Genomic DNA, 27,520 nt, shown 5'->3' with positions numbered 1-27,520 from the left:
TGGATCGTCTTGGTACTACTGCTAAGCCTAATTTGGTCTACCCATTAGTTTGTGGTGACCAAATTGTTCTGGTAAGCTGCTAATCCGTTTTATGGTGATCTGCACATGGGTGTCTCTCCCTCTTGGTTTATTGTTTCCGTGGGAATTTCATCTACCTGCTGGGACCTGTTGATCCTGCCATCCACATTCCTTATATATCACGATTAAGGATTTTGTTTTGGACATTGCTAAGTTGTTCCTTTTTGCATGGACTTTATTTATTTATTCATTTATTTTTTCACATACCCTTGTTTGACATATATTTAAATTTGGAAATTATCACAGAGTGCTTCTTTACACTTAATAAAAATAAGTTGTGCTACAAATTGAAACATATATTATAATATATATGAAAGTCCGTATAAATGTCCAATATTAAACGTGAAGTGAAGTAACTGTGCAGGTACCGCTTACCGGAAACAGAATATAAAAAGGCCAAATTATAAGAGACGACTCCAACTGCCCTCAGGGAGTAAACCACGGTGGACCTCTCGGTTCCGACGTAGATCTCCTCAGTGGGATGTTATAATATGGAATAGAAAAAAGCAAACGCCATAGCGTAAAACCAAGATAAAAATTGGAAATAACACCCAAAGTGATTAGGAACACCAAGGTTCCCGTGCTGAAAGATGTAGATAGTGAATAGGTGTGGATGAGATGAATCACAATCACCACCAGACTCAATAGGTACCTCTTACCAGATTGTGATAAGGTAATAGCCAAAAAGGTGAAGTCAGACACCTCCCCCAGTAGGACTACCGCTTACCAAAAGGACACTGATGGAGAGCATAGATATAGGGTCCCAATCATGCAAACCAGAGGGGGCAACACTGTATGTGAATACCCTTACCGACTCCAGGTGAGTATTGAGCAGGCAAGAAGTTCAAATAAACCAATCCGCTGTAACCTCCGCTAAGGACTCCACCAGGGACTCAGGATGCAGTTAAAAGCATTAACCAGGTTTGAACAGTAAAGATTACTCTATGACCATCAACTTAGAACCAACAGGACTGGATGTAGCATAATCCACAAAAAAAAAGACTTATTCTTGGATGTAGTTTAGTAGGGTGTTCTTGTAATAGCTGTCACAGACGCGCCATGTAATCTCCTTTGGGTTGCCGAGTTACAGAGGAGAGAATCACAGAAGGCTTTCCATGTGCAGAGCGAGGTGTACAGGAAACTGGCCTTTACACTTTACACTTGATTGGATGTTTTTTGGCACCATTTTTAATTTTATTTTTATCAATTCATTTATATTTTGGATAGCGCTACATATTTTGATATGATATCATGTAATGATTGCAGTATATAAAGTACAGAGAGAGAACATCCTCCTAACACACTCACTATAGAGAGCCGGCTGTACAGAGAGCCAAAAATGGGGATCTCCTCCGTTATTTCTATTTGTATCATTGTAGGCAATGATAATAAAGTGACTTGTTTCATAGAATAAGATGATCTTCAGGACGTCTCATATCCTCACATATTCTACACATACCGCACACTATAATAACACAGAGGAACAGGACATGATGGGATACTTACTATTGGTGCTCTTGTAGCCTTTTCCCTTCTCTGAAATATATAAAATTTGTGTTAGAGGCAGGAAAATACTAAGTAAAAATCTCACAATCTGTCATAGAAAATATCCAAACTTTCAGAATATCGAGTCTGGAGGTCATGTATATGGGATATTTACCATCAGAAAAGGCCTAAATCAGCTAAATCTAAACATAAATGGCTATGAAAAAAAAAAAAAAAAAGTTAGTACAAATATTTTTTTAATTCATTGAAGTACTTGATCTCTACTTTTTGTAAATGACACTGTGGGTGTTCACAAGAAGGACTCTGTCATAAGAGAATAATTGAGGATGCCACTGCTGAACTCTCCTTGGTTGTCCTGCTGATTCTTTGGTTTCAGTGCTGTGTGAATTGCTGACCCAGAACAGGCATACAGTTACAGAATCTGACGCCTTTTCTGATCTTCATTTACAGCTTGCTTGTTCCAGGTCTGTGATGCAAATGTACTAAAACCCAACCTCCTCCCGGATGACCCCCTCCACCCCATGAGGCCCCCCTGTATGTCAGACTTTTTCATTTTATACTTACCTCTTTACATGAGTCTTCAGGCCGGTCACATGACATGCAGGGTCCTCTTCCTCTATAAATCTTCCGCAGGACACGATGACATCTGCGCCTCTCCCTGCACCAACACACCGGGAGTACAGAGCACCATAATGATGATCCATGACACCCTGCATTTACAGTATGTCCTCAGTCTCCTGAGTTGAATGAGAATTGTAATTTTATTACTGAGGACATTTCATATTCTGATAGAGAAGAGGTACTATGGGGGGCAGTACTGAATGAAGAGGGGCGAGTACTGGACTGGACCCAGAGCTGCTTTTTTTAACCATTGGGGAGGGGGGGCAGCAATGGCGGCTTCCATACTTGTCACTTTAACCAATCAAATTCTTGTTTAGTCCTTTTATTTATACTCTGATAGTAAGTAACATCTGAATAAAAAAAATGATAATCTGTCACTTACTCATGTAGCAAAAGATTCCAACACCAACAGCGACTGCAATGACAACAGCACAGGCAATGCCAATAATCATAGCAAGTGGGAGGCCATTTTTAGGTTCTGAAAGAGAGAGAGACACGTGAGATGAGGGAATACTGAGCATCTGACAAGTGAGAAGTTCAGGTGAAGATATACATTTACATAGTTGCATAGTAGTTGAGACTGAATAAAAACAATAGTCCATCCAGTTCAACCTGTGTAGATGTATTAATTTCCCACACCCCTGAATGTTGTGATCTGTGAGATGCAAGTCCAAGAGCCTTTTAAAAGTAGCCATACTTCCCACAGTTACCACCAATTGTGGAAGAGAGTTCCACAATCTTATCGCACTTACAGTAAAAAAACCCTTATGTAGCTTAAGGTTAAACCGCCTCACCTCTAATCGCATTGTATGGCCTTGTGTCCTCTTACACTCCTTGAGACTAAATAGTTTTTTCCTATGCTGAGATCACCGTTGAGGTATTTGTAAATTGCTATCATGTCCCCTCTCAGGCGTCTCTTCTCCAGGGAGAATAAATCAAGCGCTTGCAAACGCTCCTCATAATTAAGGCCCTCCAATCCCCTAATCAGTTTAGTTGCCCTTCTCTGGACTCTCTCCAGTTCCAGCACATCCTTTGAGGATTGGTGACCAGAACTGGACAGAATACTCTAGGTGTGGCCGGACAATATATTTTTTTTTAAAGTGGCAGGATTATAGTTTTATCTCTGGAATATATCCCCTTTCTTAAGCATGCTTATATTCTGCCGGCTTTGGCAGCTGCAGCTTGACATTGCATGCTATTGCTTAGTCTATCTTCTACTAAGACCCCCAGATCTTTCTCTATACTTGATCCCCCCCAAAGCATATTTTGCATTCATGTTTTTAGTCCCCAAGTGCAATACCTTTCACTTCTCCACATTAAACCTCATTTGCCATGTAGTTGCCCACTCTGGTATTTTGTTCAGGTCATTCTGTAAGATTTCTATATCTTGATGTGAAGTTATTGTCCTGCTTAATTTTGTGTCATCCGCAAAGACATGTAAAAATAGTTGGACTTCATACACAGACAGTGAGATAAATCTATGCCCAGTGTATAAATCTGGGTGTTTTCCCACGCCTGGGAAGCTGCAGGTTCCATGTACAGCCTGCCATAACATTGAATGGCTGTGTGTGGCAGTACTCTTGTAAATGTTTCTGTGCATTCCTGCATGTGTGTACGAGATATAACTACCATACGCTGAATGTCTGTGTATCCACATTCATTCTATAAACATGTATGGGTAAATCCCGATGTGCAGACACATCAGTGTTGACAAGTGCAAAGCTGCATACAGCCAACCACTAGAATAGCAGGCTGAACACAACACCCGAGGATTCCAGGGTGCAGGAAAATCCCTGCAATGTTACGCTGAGCTTTCCTTTACCTTTCCAACTGAAATCAGCTGACAAATTATTTGCCAAGGCTAATTGAGTGCAGTTACATCATCTGACAGTAAGGGCTCGTTTACATTAGTATGTTTCTTCTGCATTAAAAATCCTGCCTGTTCACCACTTTGTTTTTCACATTAAAGTTACACTAACTTTTTTACTCTCGGTGGTTAGGTTTTTACTTACGTTTTTACATTTTTATTGTTTTTACTCTTGGTGGCTAGGGGGTACTGGCTGCAGTTCTCCTGTAGAGATGACTAAAGCCTCCCCTTGCCTTAAACACAGGGATTGGTCAGTGACTATCCCATGTTCTTAGGTAATGTAACTTATATTACGTTAAAAAAAGGTGAATTGAATGAATATTTCTAGATTCTATTTTCAAGGCATGCTGGGAATATGAACACAGACTGTCTCTATCAGTGCAATCAGCTATTTTCAAAACCTGGAGTACACCGTGGAAGAATCATGTCTATACAATGTATGACAGTTCTAATGGTGCATATGTACGGAGCACATATATCAGGAGGCATGAATAAATACACATTACATGAATATTTTAATGATTTCTCTTTAAAAAAGGACATACTGCAAAAAAAAAAAAAACTGGATTTTTGTCTTACTGTAAAAACCATTTACTCTGAGGTTCACTGACGGACACAGCTCCATATCTTCTTAGACCCTTGGGCGTATGCTTCTCTCTCTTCAGGAGTAGGACTAGGCGGAAACAATTTTGGCTACGCCCCTGAGGCAGTCCCGGGGGGGTATACCATCACTTCCTGCTATAGGACTTCAGTTTGTAACAAGCAGTGTCAGAAGAATACATAACTCAACCCAACAGAGGGGCGGGTGCTGTGTCCATCGGTGAACCTCAGAGAAAAGGATTTTACGGTAAGACAAAACTCTATTTTTCTCTTTCGTTCACTGATGGACACAGCTCCATGTCTTGTTAGATGCTTGGGATGTCCCAAAGCAGTGTCAATATGAGGGGTGGGAAAAACACAGCAAGAGATAGAATTCCCAACAAGGGCTAAACATAGCCCACTAGGTAAACCAGAAGCTCAACCAGGTACAACTGGAGCTCACCACCAGGAAAAAATACAAGGCAGGAGCCTCTGCGACCGCAGCCTGAAAAACTTTGTGGTCAAACGCAGTATCCAAAGATGCAAGAACATCCATTTTATAAAACATTGAATGTGTGTACAGACGACCACGTAGCCGCCTTGCACACCTAAACCACTGATGCCTGATAACGGAAAGCCCAGGAGGCACTAAGCACCCTCATAGAATGCGCCTTGAAAGGAAAAGGAGGAACCTGACCTTAATGGAATAGGCCTGCACCACCGTCTGCCTGATCCACCTCGAAACAGTCGCAGTAGATGCGACCTGCCCCTTACGAGGTCTAGCCGTAAGAAGAAACAAAGAATCGGATTCCGAATCGACTCAGTCGTCACCAGGTACACCCTAATTGTCTGAACCACATCCAGGGAGTGTAGAGCTATTTCTTTAGGATGTTTCACCTTAGTACACAAAGACGGTAACACAATATACTCATTTGCATGAAACCCCAAAACGACCTTAGGGAGGAACGCCTGACAGGGTCTTAACACCACTTTGTCCCTGTGAACCACCAGGTAAGGTGACCGACAGGACAAAGCAGCCAACTCCACTACCCTACACACAGAACTAATAGCAACCAAAAAGGCCACCTTCTGCCACAGAGTGAGCAAAGAAAGTTCACAAAAATTTGCAAAGGAAGGCTTTTGAAGTACCGACAGTATCAAATTGAGATCCTATGGAGGTACCAGGGATCGCACCGGAGGAGCCAGATTGTGAAACCCCTGCACAAAAGTGTGAACCAAGAACTTCACCGCCAACGGCCTTTGGAAAAATATGGCCAAGGCAGAAATCTGGCCCTTGATGGTGCCCAGAGTCAAACATTGATCTACACCTACTTGTAGAAACTCCAGCAGGTGAGACACAGAAAAAGAACGGAGAGAAACCACCCGAGACTCACACCAAGTAATGTATGCCCTCCAAACTCAATGATAAACCTTCTTGGAAGTAGATTTTTCTAACTTTCAACAGTGTAGGAATCACCGACTCAGACAACCCTCTGTCTTTCAGCACCTGGCTTTCAATAGCCAGGCTGTTAAAGCCAACGACTGTAAAGCAGGATGGAAGATCTTCTCTGACAGGAAGTTTCCAAGGAACGTCTGCTACCAGCCTCACTAAGCCTGGGTACCAAGACCAGCGAGACCAGTTTGGCATAGACATATGCCGGTTTTCGGTAATTCGATATATCGCGGTATTGCATAGCCACGGTATTGTTATTGTGGCATTTTTAAAATACTGAGTTTCTCTGCTCCTGGGTCTGACTTGTGAATTGATACATTTCAGTGAGCTGGATGACTCATTCACTCACACAGCTAAGCCTTTCAGCATTATCTCCCAGTAACTATAAACAAAAATGATTACATTGTATCTTTTCCTTCCCTCTGCCAGGGAGAAAGGAAGTTTAACCTCTTAAAGACTGGACCTTTTTCTGACACTTGTTGCTTGCAAGTTAAAATCAGTTTTTTTTTTGCTAGAAAAGTACTTAGAACCCCCAAACATTTTATATATTTTTTTAGCAGAGACCCTACAGAAAAAAATGGCGATTGTTGTAATATTTTATGTCACACTGTATTTGCGCAGCAGTCTTTCAAACGCAATTAATAGACTTTAATGAATAAAAAAAAAAAAAAAACGTAACAATAAAGTTATCCCAATTTTTTTTTTTGTTACACAGAGAATCGTGAGAGAATCGTGATCTTTATTCCAAGCTAAAAAATCGTGATTCTCATTTTGGCCAGAATCGTGCAGCTCTAATATATATATATATATATATATATATATATATATATATATATATATATATATATATATATATATATATATATATACACACACGCATAGCAGCCCACATTACATTATTATATAGCCATCAAGCAGTGTCTGGCCTACCTGGTGATGACTGGTCCTGGCGCTCTGATCCGATGGCCTGGTCTTTAAAGGGGCAAATCCTTGCGATCCAGAAGATGTTAAACCTGCAGGAGGACCGGTGTTTTTATCTATTAATGACTTTACTATTGCTTTAGGCCTGGTTCACATGTATGCGGGTTGGTGGTTCACATGTATGCGGGTTGGCGGTTCACATGTATGCGGGTTGGCGGCCCACATTTGCACAGGCATAGCAGCCCATTGATTTGAACGGGCTGCTATGCCCTCATTTTCCGCAGAAAAAAGGTGCATGCAGCATTTTTTTAAAATTCAGTGGCCTTGAAATCCATCCTGCTTTTGCACCATGCGACTAACCTGCAGTTCCTGCTCTGGCAAGCTTTCTGCATTTTTTGTATACGTGGGCACGGCATTTAAAAACAGTTTGCGTGTGCAGCAACGGCAGGTAAGTTGCATGGTGCAAAAGAAGGATGGATTTCATGGCCACTGCATTTTTTTTAAATTCTGCATGCACCTTTTTTCAGCTGAAAACGCAGGCATAGCAGCTCAAGCCCATTCACCTCAATGGGCTGCTATGCCTGTGCAAATGTGGGCCCCCAACCCGCATACATGTGAACCAGGCCTAAAGCAATAGTAAAGTCATTAATAGATAAAAACACCGGTCCTCCTGCAGGTTTAACCAATTAATGACTTTACTATTGCTTTAGGCCTGGTTGACATGTATGCAGTAGTTTCGCATGTGGAAGAAGCACTCGGGCCTATGCTGAATCCAGCGTCAGATCCAGGTAGTCCAGTTTGGTGGACAGAGTCAGAGCTGATTTCTGAAAATTCGGTGTCCATCCGAACTGTTGCAGAGTTCTTACCGTAATGTCCAAATCGGCTTCTAGAGCCAATGAAGACTCTGCACGCAGAAACAGATCATCTAGGTATGTAAATGAATAATAATAGCGCAAGATACAATATAAAATTGTCTCTACAGGTCTAAAAAGGTATAGGTAACCAGTGAGCAGTATATAAATATAGCATAAAAACCATATAAAACACTTAAAATCACTAGAACGTCCCACAGTCCTTTCAGGCAAAAGTGCATGTAGCAAAATAGTCCAATAAACGGCCGGTAAATCGTGCAGTCTATAAGGATCACCTATGTTTCCACCACCAAGTGTCGGGGATAATAGAAGGAATGGCAACTCACCAGACCCCAATGCTCATTTATTCTCATAAATGAGCAGAAATCGCATTGGTTAGCTGGACCAGCAGGAAAACATGAAGCGTGTAGCATGTATGGACCACTTAGATCTGACTCGCTGTCCACTCCACCTTAAATACTCTTCCCGATCACCAAAGCATGCAAGGACAAAAGATAGCCTCCACTAGTGCAATATGTCTTACATAGGCTTTATTGGTACATAAATACAATCAAGTTGCACTCACTTTTGGTAGAATACAAATAGGCACAAAAAGTAGAAGCGGCGATGAGGTAAAGGCAACCGATACTCCTGAAAACTGGCTCCACGACAGAACAGATAGCTCCGGAAGTTTCCTCTGCCTAGCTCGTGTAGCCGGGTGCGTCGTCTGGTCACGCCCCAACGTGTTTTGTCATTTCCGAGTTCAACTGGGGGCGTGGCCAAGACAACGCACATGACCCATTTATACAACGCTATGCACCGCCCTATCCAATCAGTCATCCTGCAGGCTAACCAGAAGGACGCCATCCATTGTGCAAGCGAAAGTAAACAATAGAGTAATAAGCCCTTAGTCCCTCCCAGCCGGGCATGACCCCTGCTCGTAATTCTTAGACACCAGAAGTGCCACACAAGAATAGGAGAACCAAAGAAAATGAGCAACTGGTAAATAATAAAAATGTAAACATACAGCGATGTTGTCTGACCGGATAGCCTGCCGGACACCAGTAAATAGGCTTTAAACAATAACATTGATAAAATGCCACACATAGCAATATCACCATATAGGTCCATCACTCAAATCATAATCATCTAAAATATTTGAGAGTCCAAGCACCGTAGTGCTCTTATTATAGAACCCACATATATGAATAATTCGACAGTAAAAATAAACAATACTACAGTAAAAATATGACCATCTATAAATACACATAATGTAAAATAGACATCATAAATAGTTTAAATTCATGATAAAATACTAAAATGAACTCTCCTCACTGGTAGAGCTAACCAATCACAGATAAGGTGGTCTAGGAATCACTGATAAAGCAATTGATGTCAAGCTCTATGTTGAGCCCCATCCGAGCAAGGGATTGGGTCAGGAAAATCCACTTGGTCTCACACTTAGAGAGTTCCCTGGCCCAATCCACGATGGGGTAACACGCTCAACAGCCCAGAAATGAAGACTCCTTGGGTCTCGCTGGTGGTGTTGGCGAAAATGGGCTGATACATTATGCTCACGTTTACCCTTGAGTAAATTTGTGATATGTTCACCCACTCTTACCTTGAGGGTGCGTTTGGTGCGACCTATGTAAATCAAATTACATGGGCACATAAGTGCATAAACTACGTGAGTGGTATCGCACGTGATCAGATGTTTGATCTTAAATGATTTGTTGATAGCCGGAACAGAAAAAGTGTCACGTCTTCTAAAGTTGGTTGGTGCAAACGAACAAGCTCTGCACCTTCCACAAGTAAACGACCCTTTTAGATCAGGGAAGAAGGAAATATTCGGCGGATCCAAAACCTTCGCACTATTCGATCACCAAAATTTGGAGCCCTTCTGTATTTGAAGGAGGGCTTCTCAGGCAGAACGGGCCCCAAGGTCCTGTCCATAAGGAGAATAGGCCAGTGCTGCCTAAAAATGCCCTCCACCTTCCTGTAGTCATTTGAAAAGTCAGATAGAAAACTCCACTGTTTGAAGTCACTATCATCCACAACAGATTTGACTCGTGGGCCTAGCAGTCTCGGGGCTTCCAGGATTTTGTGGATCTCTCTATCTAGGCTGACCTCCTCATACCATTTAGCCAAAAATCTTTCCTTCAAGGTGTCCACTTGTTCCATATAATCTTCAGTGGATGTGCAATTGCGCCTCACACGCATAAATTGGCCTCTAGGTATATTCCTGAGTCAATTCGGGTGGTGGGCACTTTGAATCGCAAGATAGCTGTTGCGATCTGTTGTTTTAAAAAACACCTTAGTGGTTAATGAATTCCGTTCCCTTTTAATTGTCACATCCAAAAAGTGAATCTCATTCTGATTATACTGGAACTCCAATTTAATATTGTTTTGATTTGAGTTCAAATGCTGCATAAAAGACAATAGACGGTGCTCAGGACCTTCCCATATGAAGATAATATCGTCTATGAAGCGCCGGTAATATTTCAATTCCGGCCTCTCCTCATTAAAAACAAATTTGTCCTCCCACTCCGACATAAAAATATTTGCCAGACTGGGGGCAAATTTGTCTAGGTAGCCCAGTACTGCAATCCCCTTCTGCCTGAGCACGGTCAACACAGGGGCCAGCACCTTTGTGAACAGCTGAGGAGCTGAAGCGAGACCAAAGGGTAACACCACAAATTGATAGCGCGCCTCGCTCGCCCACGGAAAAGCGAAGAAAACGCTGGTGCCCAACATATACTGCAATATGAAGGTAAGCGGCCTTGATATTGATAGAGGCCAAAACATCCCCTTGATGAAAGAATGCCACTACCATGCGAATGGACTACATCCGAATTTTCTGAACCCGCACAAAGTGGTTCAGAGCCTTGAGGTCCAAGATGGGGCAGACCTTGCCTTCCTTCCTGGGAACATTAAACCGATTTGAATAAAAAGCCTTGAAAACGTTCCGACTCTGGAACCGGCACAAGGAGTGACTCCTTGTGCCAACAGGTCCTGCACTGCCCCATAAAGGCCCTGCAGCCGATCGGGAGACAGGCATAAGTTGAAAGTAAAGAACCGAAATGTCATCTTTTAAACCAAACCGAATCAACTGGTGGACACATTTGTCCTGAATGAACAAGGTCCACGGGTCTGGGAAGAAACTAAGACGTTCCCCCTGCAACCAAATCATGCGGCGAAGGATCACCACCGTCACAGATACTCTGCCAGCCAAAGATGCATCACAAATGTACTGTAGCCCCTGGATCAACTGATCAACCAGCTCAGGAGAATAGTGATCCCCTTCCAGATCCTGGCGTAAACTTTTAGCCCATTCCGATAAGGTCTGGGATACCAAGGTGATAGCAAACAATGGCCTTAAAATTTAACCTGCCACGGTGAAAAAGGTATCGAACCAAAGTCTCAGCTCTCTTGTTCACAGGATCCTTAAAGGATGGAGAATCCTCCACCGGTAAAAGTGTGGTCTTATTTAACCTGGAAACCTGAGAGTCCACCGATGGTGGAACCGTTAGCTTCTTCAAGAGAGACTCCTCAAAGGGATATCCCCTAGTGAAACGCTTAGGTATTTCAACCATGCGTTAGGTGATCCCCACTGACTAGCGATAATCTCGTCAAAATAGGCAGGAAGGGAAACACCTTAGTCACCTTGGATGATCTGCAGGTGCCAAACTGCACTGGCGTTGTAGACTCAGCATCAGCTCCAACTCTAAAGTTTCCCGCACTGACACAATCAGTGCCTCCACCAGCGTCTTTTCATGTGCGGCTGCAGAGGAAGGGGATTCATCCTCACTGTTAAGAGCCCTCAGGGTGTGTGGACGCAGACCCAGTGGGTTGACTCGAGTCCGCGGAGACCAAATCCACCTCAGACTCTGAGGAGGCAGAGGATACAGGTGAAAGCAGGGGGTGCTTCTTGCTAGTTCGCCTTTGCAGGGCCATATCAACCTTTGACACAAGTAACTGCAGGGCCGCCCAGAGGGTCCTGCAGCTTCAAAGAGTGGGTTTAGGTGGTGATACACGTTCCAGGGGTTCCATGGCTAAATTGGAAGACGCACTATGCACAAAAGAAAAAAGTTTTTTTTTTTTTGCAAGAAGAAACCCCATGCACACAGCTACCGCTGAGGTACCACAAGGATCAGCGCATCCGTGGCGCTGTCTATAGCAGAGGAAGGACTGTATACCCACCAGGGACTCACCACCATATACACAGAGCTGGATCCAGAGCGCCAAACTGACTGCCGCGCTGCGATCAGAAAGGAAGAGGAAGCGCTGTCACTAGAGGCCCCCCGCCGCACCTCACTGCACTGGACTTCAAGAAAATGGCCGCCACATAGACAATGGGAAACCCCAAAAACATGGCCGCTGGACTACACAAAAATGGCCAACGAGGCTGAATACCACTATCTACGGCACAATGGCGGCATCCGGGACCCCACAGAATTTGTAGGGACCCCCCCCCAGCAATGAATGCTGGCACCCCAAAAAGGAACCACCAGCGGCGCACCCACACCGCCCTTCTGACCATCCCCTAAATAACACCCCACCCAAAAAACACCCGTGCACCCCAAAGGTGGACTAAGGGAGAAGGATGGTGGCAGGTGAGGGCGACCATTACAAGGAAAACCATGAGGGGAGGAAGGACACAGGGGGGCCTACCATCCCCAGGAAGGGCCCACGTCCACCCTAGCATTTCCCAGAGGAAAGAGGGGGGGACACTACTCACCACACCTTGGAATTAAGCGAGCACCACTCCCAGCAGTCCACTGCACCATCTTGGAATGGAGGTGCTACGGCCAGAGGCAAGCTGCAACTCTAGTCGTGACCGTTGTCGTGACCATAGCCATGCGACCTTGCGAGGTGTTTCACTCGCTGGCCAGTCCCCCGTCCAGTGGGGCTGTGTCGTGGCCAAACTAGGGTGGAGTTAATAGTTGGGTTTCACTCGCAGGCCAGACTGGGAAGGCCATAAGGATGTACGGTATGACATCTAGTGCGTCACTCAGTCCGGCTGTTGATTTGTAGTTCACATAACAGAACAGAACAGAAAATAACAAAAGGAAGAAAAAATTCAACTGAAAAAGGAAAAAGTGCCAGGACCGCAGATCCCAGCAGGGAGCCAGGTCCTGACTAGACAGAAAAACTGAAGTGCTATAGCAGGAAGTGATGGTATACCCCCTGGGATGGCCTCAGAGGCGTAGCCAAAATTGTTTCCGCCTAGTTCTTCTCCTGAAGAGAGAGCAGCATAAGCCCAAGGGTCTAAGAAGACATGGAGCTGTGTCCGTCAGTGAACGAAAGAGAAAATAAATTTTAATATCTTTATAATAATAAAACGCAGACCTCATGTGCATTCATGATTAGCTATTTTATTAACTACTTCCCATCCGCGCTACAGCCTATATACGGCTGCAGCGCGGACTCACATTTTCAGGAGGCCGTTTTTATACGGCCTCCCAGAAGCAGGCTCCCCGCGCGCTCCCGCTCTCACTTGGACACAGCCGATCACAGATCATGGTGAATGGCCAATCACAGTGGCCATTCACCACGTGATCGGACCATCCAATGAGAGATGATCTCATATGTAAACATATGAGATCATCTCTCATCGCCAGCACTCCTTCCTCACACGGAGCCTGCAGTGTGAGGAAGGAGGAGAGCTGTCAGCCGCCGGGGACACACAGCAATGTAATCAGGGCACCGATCACCAGTGCCCTGATTATTAGAGGTAAAAAAAATATACACACAGTGCCCACAGTGCCCTCCATCAGTGCCCCCCATCAATGCCCACAATCAGTGCCCATAGTGCTGTCAGTCAGTGCCCATCAGTGCCTGCTCATCTAGGCACTGATGAGCACTGACTGGCAGCACTATGGGCACTGAGTGTGGGCACTGATGGTGCTGCCCATCAGTGCTCATCAGTGCCACCCGTCAGTGTCCATCAGTGCCATCCGCCAGTGCCCATCAGTGCCGCCTATCAGTGCCGCCCGTCAGTGCCGCCTCTCATTGCCCAGCAGTGCCACCTCTCAGTGCCCAGCAGTGCCACCTATCAGTGCTCATCAGTGCCGCCTATCAGTGCTCATCAGTGCCGCCTATCAGTGCTCATCAGTGCGGCATATTAGTACCTCCTCATCAGTGCCCATAAGTGCCACCTCATCAGTGCCCATAAGTGCCACCTCATCAGTGCCCATCAGTGCAGCCTATCAGTGCCCATCAGTGCCGCCTCATCAGCGCACATCAGTGAAGGAGAAAAATTTATTTTCAAAATGTACTCGCAGAAAATAAGAAAAACTTTTATTTTTTTCAAAATTTTCTGTCTTTTTTCTTTTTTTTTGTAAAAAATAAAAAACCCAGAGGTGATTAAATACCACCAAAAGAAAGCTCTATTTGTGAGAAAAAAATGATAAAAATTTCATATGGGTACAGTGTAGCATGACCACGCAATTGTCATTCAAAGTGTGACAGCGCTGAAAGCTGAAAATTGGCCTGGATGGGAAGGGGGTTTAATTGCACAGTAGGCAAGTAGTTAAACTTTCTTCTACTACTCACCATATTTCTTAGTGAGAACTTCCTCCAGACTGCTGTGGTCCATATGACAGGAGTAAGTGTCTGCTTCCTCGGTTGGCACTTCCACACTGACTCTGATCTGATAGGTGCCATCAGGATGGGGGAGAATTGGACTCATTTCATCTGAAGGAACATGGTCTACCCCATTTCTCATCCACTTCACATCCACAGGTCGGGGGTGAAACCCGTACACCAGGCACTGAAGTCTGGTCACATCATCCGACTGACGATGACCCCACACCTTCACCTCTGGACGCACTGAGAAGGAGATAAAACAAGAAAATATATAAAGCACTGATTGTAAACAAGTAAACTGTTTAATCATTTGTCAGGATTCTAAAGAAAAACTACTTTTGGTGCCCCTGTCACTTCAAATTCAATTTAGTGTGTTTTTTACTGAAATTCTGTGTTCCCTAGACCTCTGCGGTAATAACGTGTGATGTAAAAAATTAGAGCTACCACTATTTTATTCTGTAGGGTGTCTGCCTTCAGAAAATGTATAATGTTTGGGGGTTTTTTGTGTTAGGCTCCATTCACACCTGGGCGTTTTCAGCTCCAAAAACGCTCCAAAGAAACACTTCCAAAACGCCCAACAAGTAAAACCCCATTCATTTAAATGGCCCCTGTTCACATCTGAGCGTTTTGCAAAACGCCTGTAGCTGAAAAAAGTACATGAGCTTCTTTTTGGGCTGATTACCAGCGTTTTTGATTGATGTCAATGAAAAACGCCTGAAAAAATCGCGGTAAAATCGCGGTAAAAATCGCGGTAAAAATCGCGGTAAAATCGCGGTAAAAAACGCTACGCTCAAGTGTGAATGCAGCCTAAATCTTCAGGCCGAAAATGATTTTTTAAACGCGTGCAAAAATGTCTCTGGCAGGAAAAAAGGGTTAAGCTAGAAGCTATCCAGCAGCTTCCATAGACCCCCGATATGTGCGACTCCACCCCCAATATGTGCGACTATACCCCCCCCCCCCCATCTTGTTTCAGAGGCTCCAATTTTCCACCTCTGGGCCTGGGACCCGTAGGGCAGGTGTCACCATATAGAAATTTTTAATAAAACGTTTATTTTAGGGCACGCAAAAACAATATATGTCTACATTTTTTAGTAAAATATAAAATATAAGGTTGTGCTGGGTAGACCAATACCTTAAAATTGTGCATGGTGGAGAAATGATAATGAACTTTTCCATACAGACAACATATTAAAAGCCCCTACAGCGCATTAGTTTAGAGTTCGCTGTGAATAATGGGCCTAAAGTGAATGTTCTTACACGGAAGTGCATGGTGATATGCAACATGTTTAGTGCAACTGACATTTTCATACATAGATGCCCCATAAGTGTGTTTGGTATGTGAGTAAACATGAGGACACGGGGGGGGCTCAGAATATTTTGGAGGATATAAAGTATTTAGGTGTAACTTTAATTTTTTTTCCCACTTAACTTTTATCTATCACATATTACATATGTAATAGAATTTTGCTATGACAGGTTCTCTTTAATGAGACATTGGGGGTCTATTAGACCCCTGACATCTCATCTGCGTTCTAATGAAGGTAATCACAGATTGTGCAGCATTAGCTTCTTCCTCGGCTACAGCAGACAGGGAAAGTGACAGCTGACCCTGGAAGTTATGTAATGAACGTCCCCTCAAAGTTCATTCTGGTCCTCTGGTCTCCCTCTCCTCTACCCATTGGTACCCAACATGGGAGTCCTGGGCCTACAGCTGGGAACCTGGAGCCCAGAAAACAGGGTGGGGGGTTTTGTAGGGGGATCAATGGAAGGGGCTCAGGTGTACAGTACACTTCCACCTGACATATGAGAGTTGGTGTGTCAGATTTACACTGCAGTCAATGTAGTGGTTGTAGTGAAAGCGTTCAACCCCCCAAAAAATGTTTTGCCCCCCGATCCCATGCACATACGTATATAAGTGCACACATTGGGGACACATTTATATGAATCTGCTAGTTGTGCTACACATTACATATCACCGCACACTGGAGTGAGAGCAATGAGAGGTTTTATAGTGTCATCTATGGACAATTTTGGGTACCAACGTTTGTCACTATTTCACAGATGCACACAATTATAAGGCTTCACATGTTGCATATCTACTGGCTTGGTGAAATCTCATCATAATATATATATCTAAAAAAAAATGGGTAATATTGGGTTTCTGCACACAAAAATTAATTTTAGTGTATTTAATACTGAAATTGTCTTCGATAGGCCATTGCACTAATTGGAACTATTAGCATTTTATTCTCCAGGATCTCTGCTTTCAGATAATATATAATGTCTGGGGTTATAACTAATCTCCATATTATATGTAAATATGATATATATATATATATATATATATATATATATATATATATATATATATATATATATATATATATATATATATATACATTTTTTTTTTTTTACTGTGCAATTTTTTGGGGGTTGATATTTTCTTCTCTCTCTCTACACGTTAAAGGGGAACTAAACCCATCAATTTAACAGTTTCCCAAAGCTTGCCGAGAATGATAACTGTCACAGCTGCTTGTGCTCTCAACTGAACTGTCAAGCCATCAAATGTCTGGTGTTATAACTGATCACATGTGCAGCACCATGGCAACTGCAGATCAGACAGACAGAGGCCAATGTGGCGGCTTCCTTGGCTAAAGGATCGAAGGGTTTTGTTCCACTTTAAGACATTGCTTCAAGAATCATACAAGATCAACTTCCACAATCCTTTATTCTAATGAACTTCATTCGACTTGTATAGAAAGGTGACCACACAGAGTACAATCTAAAGGGGGATATAAAGGTCCAAAAATAAAACATTTTTTTAACCAAAATGAAGGTATCTTGGATGAGAGAAGAGATTGAACGGTGTATTTCCAGATCTTCGCTGCGACCGATTCTTCATCATTGTGTATCATCCTCTGTTCTGTGGTTTGGATGATGGACTTTTGGTTGTGGGTGGAGCACATGTTGTATATTAAATTACATTTTATTTAGGGTGGAACAATTGATACAGATTTTTTATTCCTGGCCATTCATTTAGCCCTGGTTTTTACATTAGCGTGATTTTTCAGCGACTTGCGATATTCGGGCTAAATATAAAATCGCAGGTGAAGTGAAAACACAGATTTAATGAGTGTCGCCCTAATTGGCACGCTCTGAGTCACTGTGACAAAACCAAACCTTCTTGCACTACTTTTGGGAGATTCTTGTGCGGCACGACTCCCATAGACTTCAATGTATAAATCGCCAGCAAGTCACACATTTGTCTTACTTGCAGTGACTTTGCTGCAACATCTGAGGCAGGGTTTTTTTTTTTTTTTTAACCCTCACCTCTCCTTCCTGGTCATCCTCACTGCTTAAAAACTTCCTCCCTAGCACATTCCATTCACACCCGAGTGTAGCGGAAACGCATGTTCCTGCTTTCATTATTTTTTTAAATGTATTTTTTACACAATTGAATGGGCTGTTCTACGTACGACGAATGTCCCAAAGTAGTTCAAGAACCCTTTGGGTCATCACGCATTTTGGCAGCATCTGCTAACCGTGATTAAGGGTCTTTAACAGTTAGGCAAGAACATCATCACATCTGCGAGTTTCTGAACGCGCAGCAACCATGTTTTGGAAACACACAGCAAAATGCACATCACGCTTGCATTGCCATTTTGTCAGCATTCTCCTATAGCAGGGGTCGCCAAACTTTTCAAACAAAGGTCCAGTTTATTGTCCTTCAGACTTTAGGAGGGCCGGATTTTGGCCAGTGGGGGCAGAAAATATCCCAGGCCCAGCATCAGTAAGAATAAATATGGCCTCAGGGTTGGTGGTCAGTAGGAGGAGGAGTAGTGCCCCTATTAGTAGGAGGAATAATATCCCATCATTGGTATCAGTGGAGGAAAAAATACCCCCTTGTTGGTGTCAGTGGGAGGAATAGTGCCCGAGGGCCAGATAAAGGCAAGCAAAGGGCCACATCTGGACCTCAGGCCCCAGTTTGGAGACCCCTGTTCTATAGCCTCTTCAGAACACAAGCAACCCACACAAAGCGCATGGCAACACCCACCAAATAAATGCATGTTGCACTCATGATGCCATTTAGGCTGCAGTCACAACCGCAGGTTTCTAAATGCATTGCAAACCACAAAACAGATGCTTTGCTGCACATTTCAAAAACTCACGGCAATGTGCATCACACCTCAGTTACCATTTACGTTCTCATCTGTGTTTTGTGGCAACCCACATAACAAATGTGCAGCAAAGCGCATTGTGCTTGTGTTACCATTCATTCACACCTGGCATTTCCAAGTGCACGGCAGCCCAGAATAAAATGCACTCTATCCCAGCCTGCAATGTGCGTTACCCTTGCCTTACAATTCATTTACATCTGCGCATTTCCGAGCGCACAGCAACCTGCAAGGAAAATGCATGCTTTGCCCTGTGTTTAAAAAAATGTGCTGCAATGCGCGTTGGGCTTGCGTTACCTTTCATTCACATCTGCGCGTTTCTGAACGCAAAGCAAGTTGCTAGAAAATGCACACTTTTCTGTGCGTTACAAAAATGCATGGCAATATGCGTCATGCTTGCGCTACCATTCGTTTACATCTGTGTGTTTCCGAATGCATGGCAACCCGCAGCAAAATCCACACTTTGCCGTGCATTTCAAAAAAGTGTGGCAACGCATGTTGTGCCTGCCTTACCATTTGTTTGCATCTGCACACTTCCAAATGCATGGCAACCCGCAGGAAAACACTCGCTTTGCCCTGCATTTTGAAAATGTGCAGAAATGTGCATCACGCGTGCGTTACCATTTAGGCTTCGCTCTCATCTGCTCATTGCAGTACCATTCGCTTGCATCTGCGTGTTTTCGAATGTACAACAACCCACAAGGAAAAATTGAATTTTTGTAAAATCTTACCGTAAAATTCCTTTCTCTGAGTCCTCCGACAGTCGCCGCTCACTCACAAGTCTTCACCAATGGGTATTGACCTTTGCTCCGCAGGAGTAGCTAGGCACAAGATTTGTTAATAACAAAAGCTTTTTGCATAGACACACCCCTAGGGGTTATCCCATAAGTCAATACCTCCCTGCACCAGCATTCCCAACTCAGTTTGGTAGCATAGCAGTAAGAGTACACAAAAACCCCAAAAGAGGGGCAGGGGGCGGCGACTGTCGGAGGACTCAGAGAAAGGAATTTTACGGTAAGATTTTACAAAAATTCCGTTTTCTCTTACGTCCTCCGACAGTCGCCGCCCACTCACAAGTCTTCACCAATGGGATGTCCCAAAGCAGTGTAGACATGAAGGGTGGGAGACGTAGCCGCAGAAAAAGCAACGCAGTACCCACATCAGAGAAAGGAACCTTATGCACAGTAAGAGAACCAGCTGGGCAACAGGAAACGTGCTCAACAGGAGCAACAACCCAGTAACACAAGAAACCCAGGGGTGAAAACACCCCAACAGCCAAAGACCCATAAACAAGGGTTCCTATGGCACTGCCGCACTGAGAACTCGCGGCCAAAGGAGGCATCGGCTGATGCCCAAGCATACACCTTATAAAAAGTGGAGAAAGTGTGCACGGACGACCAAGGCGCGGCCGCGCACACCTGGACCACCGAGGCCCGAAGCCGGGAGGCCCAAGACGAACCCAGAGATTAGGTAGAGTGCGCCTTAACAGGGAAGGGTGGAACCCGTTCCTGCAAGTATAGGCCAACATAGTGGCCTGTCAGAACCACTCGGTAATGGTCGCGCAGACTCCGCCATGCCCCTCCGAGGTCCCTCAGGAAGGACAAAGAGGGAATCCGACTCGTGAAAGAAAACAGTGGACGACAGGTGAACCCTGATCGCCCAGACAACATCCCAGGAATGCAAAGCAACCCCCTCAGGATGCTCAGGCTTCGCACAGAGCAAAAGCACGACAACGTCCTCAACAAGGTGAAAGTCCGAGACCACCTTAGGGAGGAAGGACGGGTGAGGTCGCAAGACCACCCTACCCTTGTGAACCACCGGGTAGGGAGAGCGGCAGGACAATGCCGCCAATACTGACACCCAGCGAGCCAAAGTGATCGCCACCAAAGAAGGGCAATCTGACCCGACAGCAGAGGCAACGACATCTCCTTGACGAAGCCAAAGGGGACACGTTGCAACACGGACAGAACCAAGTTCAAGTCCCATGGAGGCAAGGGCGCCCCCCGAGGGGGGCCAAAAGACGCACACCTCGAACAAGGGTGCGAATGAGGAATGAGACGCCATAGGGCGCTGAAAAAAGAACAGCCAGTGCCGAAACCTGGCCTGGTATCGTGGCCAGCGCCAAACGCTGGTCCACACCAGTCTGAAAGAAAGCCAACACTCTTGACACCGAGCATGAGCGAGGGGAGAACCCCCTGGACACACACCAGGTAAAGTATGCTTTCCAAGCACGGTAACAAATATTACCGGACGAGGCTTTTCCAGCCTTGAGTAGAGTAGGAATGACCTCAGGGGAGAGACCCCAGTCCACAGGACCCGGCTTCCAACAGCCAGGACGTTACAGTCAGCGACTGTAAAGCAGGAAGTAAGATCGGCCTTCGAGACAGAAGGGCTTCCCGCAGTGGCAGGTGCCACGGAGGCACGACTGCCATATGAACGATGTCCGTGTGCCAGGACCGGTGAGGCCAGTCCGGAGCCACCGGAAATACCGCGTGCGGTTTTAGGCCAACCTGTGAAGGAACCTTGACTGCAACTGAAGTGAAGGAACGGCATACCGCAGACGAAGCTGATGCCAAAGTGCCACTAACGCGTCCGAGGCGGCCGCCCGAGGATCGCGCGTGCTCGCCACGACCCTTTCCACCAGGTTGTCCAGCCGAGACGCGAAACAGATCCACATTAGGGGATCGCCACCTCGCACACAGCGTCAGGAAAAATTCCGGGCGTAGGGACCATTTCCCCTGGTCCAGGGTCTGGCGGCTCAGATAATCGACCTGCCAGTTCCCCACCCACGGAATGTGAACTGCCGTGAACGCCGGGACGTGAGTCGCGGCCCAAGACAGAACGTCGGTCACTTCCCGGGCCGCTCGGGCACACCGGGAGCCCTCTTGGAGGTTGATGTCAGCCACCGCGGTGACATTGTCTGTCTGTACCCGAACCAGACGGCCCCGAAGTCGTTCCGACCACTGGAGAAGGCAAAGCCGTATCGCTCACCATTCCAGAATGTCGATCGGAAGGGGGGATCCCTCTCCCGACCAAGTTCCCTGGGCAAACAGGACGCCCAGAACACCACCCCAGCCCCGACGAACTGGCAGCCGCGGTGATCACCGACCATAGCAATCGGACGAAAAGACCTACCCCCCGACACAGCCGGGGACTGGAGCCACCACAGAAGATCCCTTCTGGTTTGGCGCTCAAGGAAACCCTCAGAGCCAAGACTGAGGATGCTTCTTCCCACGTGGCCAGAATCTCCACGTGGAGAGACTGCCTGGGAAAACTGAATAAAAAGAATCGCCTCAAAGGTCGAGACCACTAACCCCAGGCACCGCATACAGGTCCTGAGAGAGTAGGAACGGGTGTCCCTGAGGGACCTGACCCCTTCCTGAAGAGTCCGGAGCTCTTCCTCCGGCAGGAATACTCTAGCATGAGCAGAGTCCAGAACCATTCCCCGATAGGGAAAGCTAACGAAGGAGACAGCGTCGACTTCGGAACGTTGATGGACCAACCGAACTCCTGAAGCGCCCGTACCGTGGTGGACAGGGCGTTCAGCAGGTCCTGACTGACCCTCAAGCTTAACAGGAGATCATCCAGATATCCCAAGACCGCAACGCCCTGGGCTCACAACAGGCCCAGAACAGGTGCCAGCACTTTGGTAAGAACCCGTGGGGCCGAAATGAGACCGAAAGGTAACGCCATGGACTGGCAACGGTCCACCGTAATGGCGAACCGAAGGAACCTCTGGTGACCTACGAAAATGGGAATGCGAAAGCACGCATCCTTCAGGTCGACAGAGGCCAGGAATCCTCCCGGGCTCAGGGCAACCCCTCTGAGTGCAGGGATGCCATGCAAAACTCCCGAACACGCACAAAGCGGTTCAGAGCATACAAGTCCAGGATCGGACGTACTTCGCCCACCCCACTGGGCACAGTGAGCAAATCGGAGTAAAGAACCTCTGAAAACCTGTCCCGGTGAAGCACCGGGACCACCACCCCCCTGGGCCAGGAGATCCTGCATGCGCCCAGGAGACAGCCGAAGAATTGTATCTCGTTCGAACGAGTTCCTGAACCCACCTGTCCCGAAGCGGAACAGCCAAGGCTGGAGGAAAAAAAACGCACAAAAACATCCCCCCACCCCAGAAGCGGGTGAGGGCGTCCCTTCAGGCAGAAGCGGAATAGGGCGCAGAGCCGGCGTAGCCGGACCATCGATACCCGCCCAGGGCTTCTTCAGGCCACCTTGGCCTTTCGAAGGGTCTGCCTTGGACTGTGACTTAAGGGCACGAAAGGACCCCTGAGAGGGTCCAAATGCGGGGCCCCGCTCGCCATGAAAGGACCGTTCTTCGGATTCTAGGGCAACAGAGTGCACTAGCCCCCAGTGACTCCATTCACCAGAGTATCCAAAGCCTCGCCAAAAAGGCGAGACCCAGCACAGGGAAAAGCATCCACCATTTTCCGTGACCATTGGCCAGTCGACCAACACTTCAGCCAGATCAGTCGACGGCAGGCACCGCGACACTAGACAGGCGTGCAGCGAAAAGGGCCTCACGCAAGGCCGCATCTCAAAAGTACATGACCCCCTGATGGAGTAGGTCTACCATAGCCAGCGCAGCTGGCGGTGCAGCAGCGGACACAAGGGTGCGCCAGAGCCCCTCAGTCCAGGCGGTCCCCGCCTGGGCCACCATGACAGAAGCGAAATAGGTTTGGGCATAGAGCCCGCCACCATACAAGCAAGGCGGGTAAGAGACTCCCAACTTCCCGTCCTTAGGATCCCGGAAAACCGGGGTATCCTCAGTGGAAACCAGGGTAACCTTGGTCAACACGGCCCCAGCGCGATCCACCTGGGGTGCCACGCACTAGCGCTCCTCCGTGGAGGGCGCAATGGGGTGAAAGCAGTGTAAACGGACCAGGCACCGTAAAGGGCTTTTATTCCTTTTTTTTTTTTTTTTTTTTTAAAACGCCATTGTTCAATCACAGTGTGATGAAATGCAGTAGGGCAGGGGAAAAAACCTGCGCCGACTAGCGGGTTCTATGTATCCCAAAGGATGATCTCTTATGGAAGGGAGCAGCTCATCTATGAGCGCAAACTCTTCAGGCGAGTCTGGAGGAGACGTAACAACCCCTTCAACCTCTGCCTCCCCTGTAGACCCCAAAAGGTCCAGAGATGAGCGAGACCCGGAAAGGGGCAAGCCAGGCACAGCAGCCACATCACCATCCGAAACAGAGGAGATAGATAACCTTGCCCGCTACTATGCAGAACGTTCATCCATCCGCACCTCCATCCATGACATCAAAAATGTCACTACAGCGGCCAATTAGGCACAGCGGGGGTTCAGCAGACCCAGGGTCCCCCACCAGGCTTCCAAGTGCACGGCAACCAAAAATGAAACGCACGCTTTGCCGTAGGTTTCAAAGCCATGCGGCAACGGGTGTTGCACTTGCATGACGGTTTGTTTGCATCTGCGCGTATCCGAATGCATGGAAATCAGCAAAGACGCACACTTTTCTGTGAATTTCAATTACAGCCTGTTGTGCTTCCATTACCATTCGCTTGCATCTGCCCATTTCACTCATGAACACACGGAAACCCACAAGAAAACGCATACTTTGCCGTGCGTTACAAAAATGCGTGGCGATGTGCGTTCTGCTTGCGTTACCAGTTAAGCTGTGTTCTCATCTGCGTGTTTATGAGTGCGCTGCAATGCAATTGTGCTTGTGTTATCATTCATTTACATCAGTGCATTTCAGGACGCATGGCAATCGGCAAAAAAATGCACGCTTTGTCGTGCGTTTTGTAATAGTGTGGCAATGTGTGTCACATTTGTGTTACCATTTAGTGTTCGTATCTTTGCGTTTTTGAACACGCGCCAACCTGCACAGAAAACGCATTCTATGCCACATGTTGTTTTGGAAATGTGCATTGCAATTGTTTTGCCACAAGTGTTATGCACACTTGCAGCGGATTTCTAAAATTTGCAGCAAGGCACGCATTTTGTGTGCGGGATGTTGCGCATTTGGAAACCTGCAGATGTAAATGCAGCCTAATTGATGACACCCCAGTTGTGGTTGGCAGATGAGTGTTTTGCCGCGCAAAAAAATAACGTTCATGGAAAAAAACATGCGGCACTCCACTACTGAAAACGTTTCAGAGCTACTTTGGAGCATTTGTTGTGCAAAGCGCAATCGATTCAAGTGAAAAGGCTGCCCATTGTGCAACGCATCTTTACACTTACAATTGCACAAAAAAGTGAGTGGGAACACGCATTTCCGCTATGCTCAGGTGTGAATGGAATGTGCAAGGGAGGAAGTTTTAGGCAGTGAGGATGATCAGGGAGGAGAGACAAGGGGGAAAAAAAACACTAATAACTAAGTAGCAGAGGAATGCTTGTTATCAGTAAGGCTCCAATCACACTTGTGCGACTTGCAATGTGACTTTGACCATCAAATTTGCATGACAAGTTGCAGCCCATTCTTTTCAATGGCACCTGTTGAAATCGGTGTGACAAAGTCATAGTGACTTTGAAAAGGTGCCTGCACTACTTTAATGAGACTTTGTTCCAGAGAGTGTAAAGTCGGATCAAAGTTGCACTGGAAATTGTGTGACTTTGGAGTCGTGCCGGTGTGAATGGAGCCTTAACTCGATTTGAAATTACTTTGGCCACCTGGACTCTGGGAAGTCATAGAGCAACGTTATGCTAGAAGTCGCAGTTGCGATAGTGTAAAGCAGGGCTTAGTTCTCCTTCTAGGGTGGAGCAATTAATGAAAATAATATATTAGACACAATTCAGTGTTGGGTGGAGAATACACTTCATGGACATTTCTATATGTTTGGATTGTTATGTATTGTACGGTGTGTAGATCACACATTGTATGGTGTATTATACACTCAGTGTAGGGTGGAGTATACACTGGGATTGTTATGTATTGTACGGTGTGTAGATCACACATTGTACAGTGTATTATACACTCAGTGTAGGGTGGAGTATACACTGGGATTGTTATGTATTGTACGGTGTGTAGATCACACATTGTACGGTGTATTATACACTCAGTGTAGGGTGGAGTATACACTGGGATTGTTATGTATTGTACGGTGTGTAGATCACACATTGTATGGTGTATTATACACTCAGTGTTGGGTGGAGTATACACTGGGATGGTTATGTATTGTACGGTGTGTAGATCACACATTGTATGGAGTATTATACACTCAGTGTAGGGTGGAGTATACACTGGGATGGTTATGTATTGTACGGTGTGTAGATCACACATTGTATGGAGTATTATACACTCAGTGTAGGGTGGAGTATACACTGGGATTGTTATGTATTGTACGGTGTGTAGATCACACATTGTATGGAGTATTATACACTCAGTGTAGGGTGGAGTATACACTGGGATTGTGTATTGTACGGTGTGTAGATCACACATTGTACGGTGTATTATACACTCAGTGTAGGGTGGAGTATACACTGGGATTGTTATGTATTGTACGGTGTGTAGATCACACATTGTATGGTGTATTATACACTCAGTGTTGGAGTCTCTCGGTTCTTCATCTCCTATGACATGTTGTGTAGAAATCCCCGGTAACACTCCCAGTATGGGGGTGCAGGGAGCAGATCATACTGGGCGGGGGAACACTCTGTGTGACATGTGCGATGGAAGCAGTTACAGGAAGATGTATAGAGGGGAGCGATCTCTGAGGAGAACCCCCGAGATCCGGAATGATTCATTGTGGGGGAGGGGAGATTATTCATTCCATGGTGAAGGAATGTGATGAACACTTGTGAATTAAGCAAAATGTCTATTTTTCTATGTCTGTTTTTCTGTACATGTACATATATTTTTCCTCTGTCGTCCTTATTCAAAATGGCCGTTACTAGATCCCCCCCCCCCCCCCCCCCACCACCGAGATGGAATGTGAGAAGAAAGATGGAGCCTTGGCACGGTGCCTTCAAAAGAAGATAACATTCATAAACTGGAAGGGGACCACCTTATAATGGACATGACTAATCAGAAAGCTGCAAATAATCAGTATTATGCTAATATTATGCTTATGACGTACTAACATATGACACCGCCTACTAACTATATAATAGACTGTCCATTAGAAATAAACAGGAAGTATCATTTACCTGAACAATGCGTCAGTCTATGATATCCTCATGCACTCTAATTACTTATTTAATCAGATCCAGCAGCAAGAAATCTATTTTGAACCTGATTGAGGTTCGCTAACCTTTACACCATCACCCCAACACTCACTGATGTGACCGGTCAGATCCCAACATCTACACACTGGAAGACATGAATAGACACAGACTGGGATGGACAGACAGATCACTGACAGACAGATCACTGACAGACAGACCAGGACAGATTGTCAGGAATGAGTCTTTATTGGTAGGATGAGAAGTCACACCCACTTCATTAAACTCCACCCACTTGTGGGCAAAGGACTGTATAGGGTGTTATTAGGAGTGGATGTGGAGTCAGGTGACAGTGGGTGGAGTATTATAATAGAAGTGGGCGGGGTGTAATGTAGTAGTACAATGTATTAGTGATGGGAAGTTTGAATTGGTTCATTTGGAATTACTCATTGAAATGAAGCGATTTAAGAATCGATTCTTCGGTTCACTTGCTGAGTCTGCTGACAAGAAAGTGAACCGAAGCTCTGACTCACCCTTACTTCATACAGCAACCCCTGTATACCATATACAGAAAACTAACCCACAGAGCTGATGCTTTAATATACAGGTTGAGGTTACAGTACATAGAGGGATATGTGTCCTGCAGAGCTAACACTCTAATATACAGAGAGGATACAGTATATAGAGAGATGTGTGTCCTGCAGAGCTAACACTCTATATACTGTATCTTCTCTGTAT

General features: G+C 45.7%; 1 protein-coding gene across 4 annotated transcripts in view; it reads right to left on the bottom strand.

Annotated features, from left to right (window-relative positions):
- LOC309559445 (class I histocompatibility antigen, F10 alpha chain-like) overlaps positions 1–27,520 on the bottom strand; it is a 587,461-nt gene that overhangs the window by 149,912 nt on the left and 410,029 nt on the right. For 3 of the 4 annotated variants that reach the window (XM_082262707.1, XM_082262709.1, XM_082262706.1), the window contains exons 4-6: positions 14,432–14,707; positions 2,588–2,683; positions 1,585–1,614 (exon numbers count right to left, since the gene is read on the bottom strand). In XM_082262707.1, the coding sequence (XP_082118833.1) occupies positions 1,585–1,614; positions 2,588–2,683; positions 14,432–14,707 (402 nt within the window). The remainder of the gene's footprint in view (positions 1–1,584; positions 1,615–2,587; positions 2,684–14,431; positions 14,708–27,520) is intronic. The other variant, XM_082262708.1, reaches the window with a different exon arrangement.

The sequence above is a fragment of the Pelophylax lessonae genome (genome assembly GCF_965119305.1).
Source record: "Pelophylax lessonae genome assembly, chromosome: 7".
NCBI lineage: Eukaryota > Metazoa > Chordata > Amphibia > Anura > Ranidae > Pelophylax > Pelophylax lessonae.
Note: the sequence above shows the minus strand (reverse complement) of the source record. Positions and strands in the feature narration are given on the sequence as shown.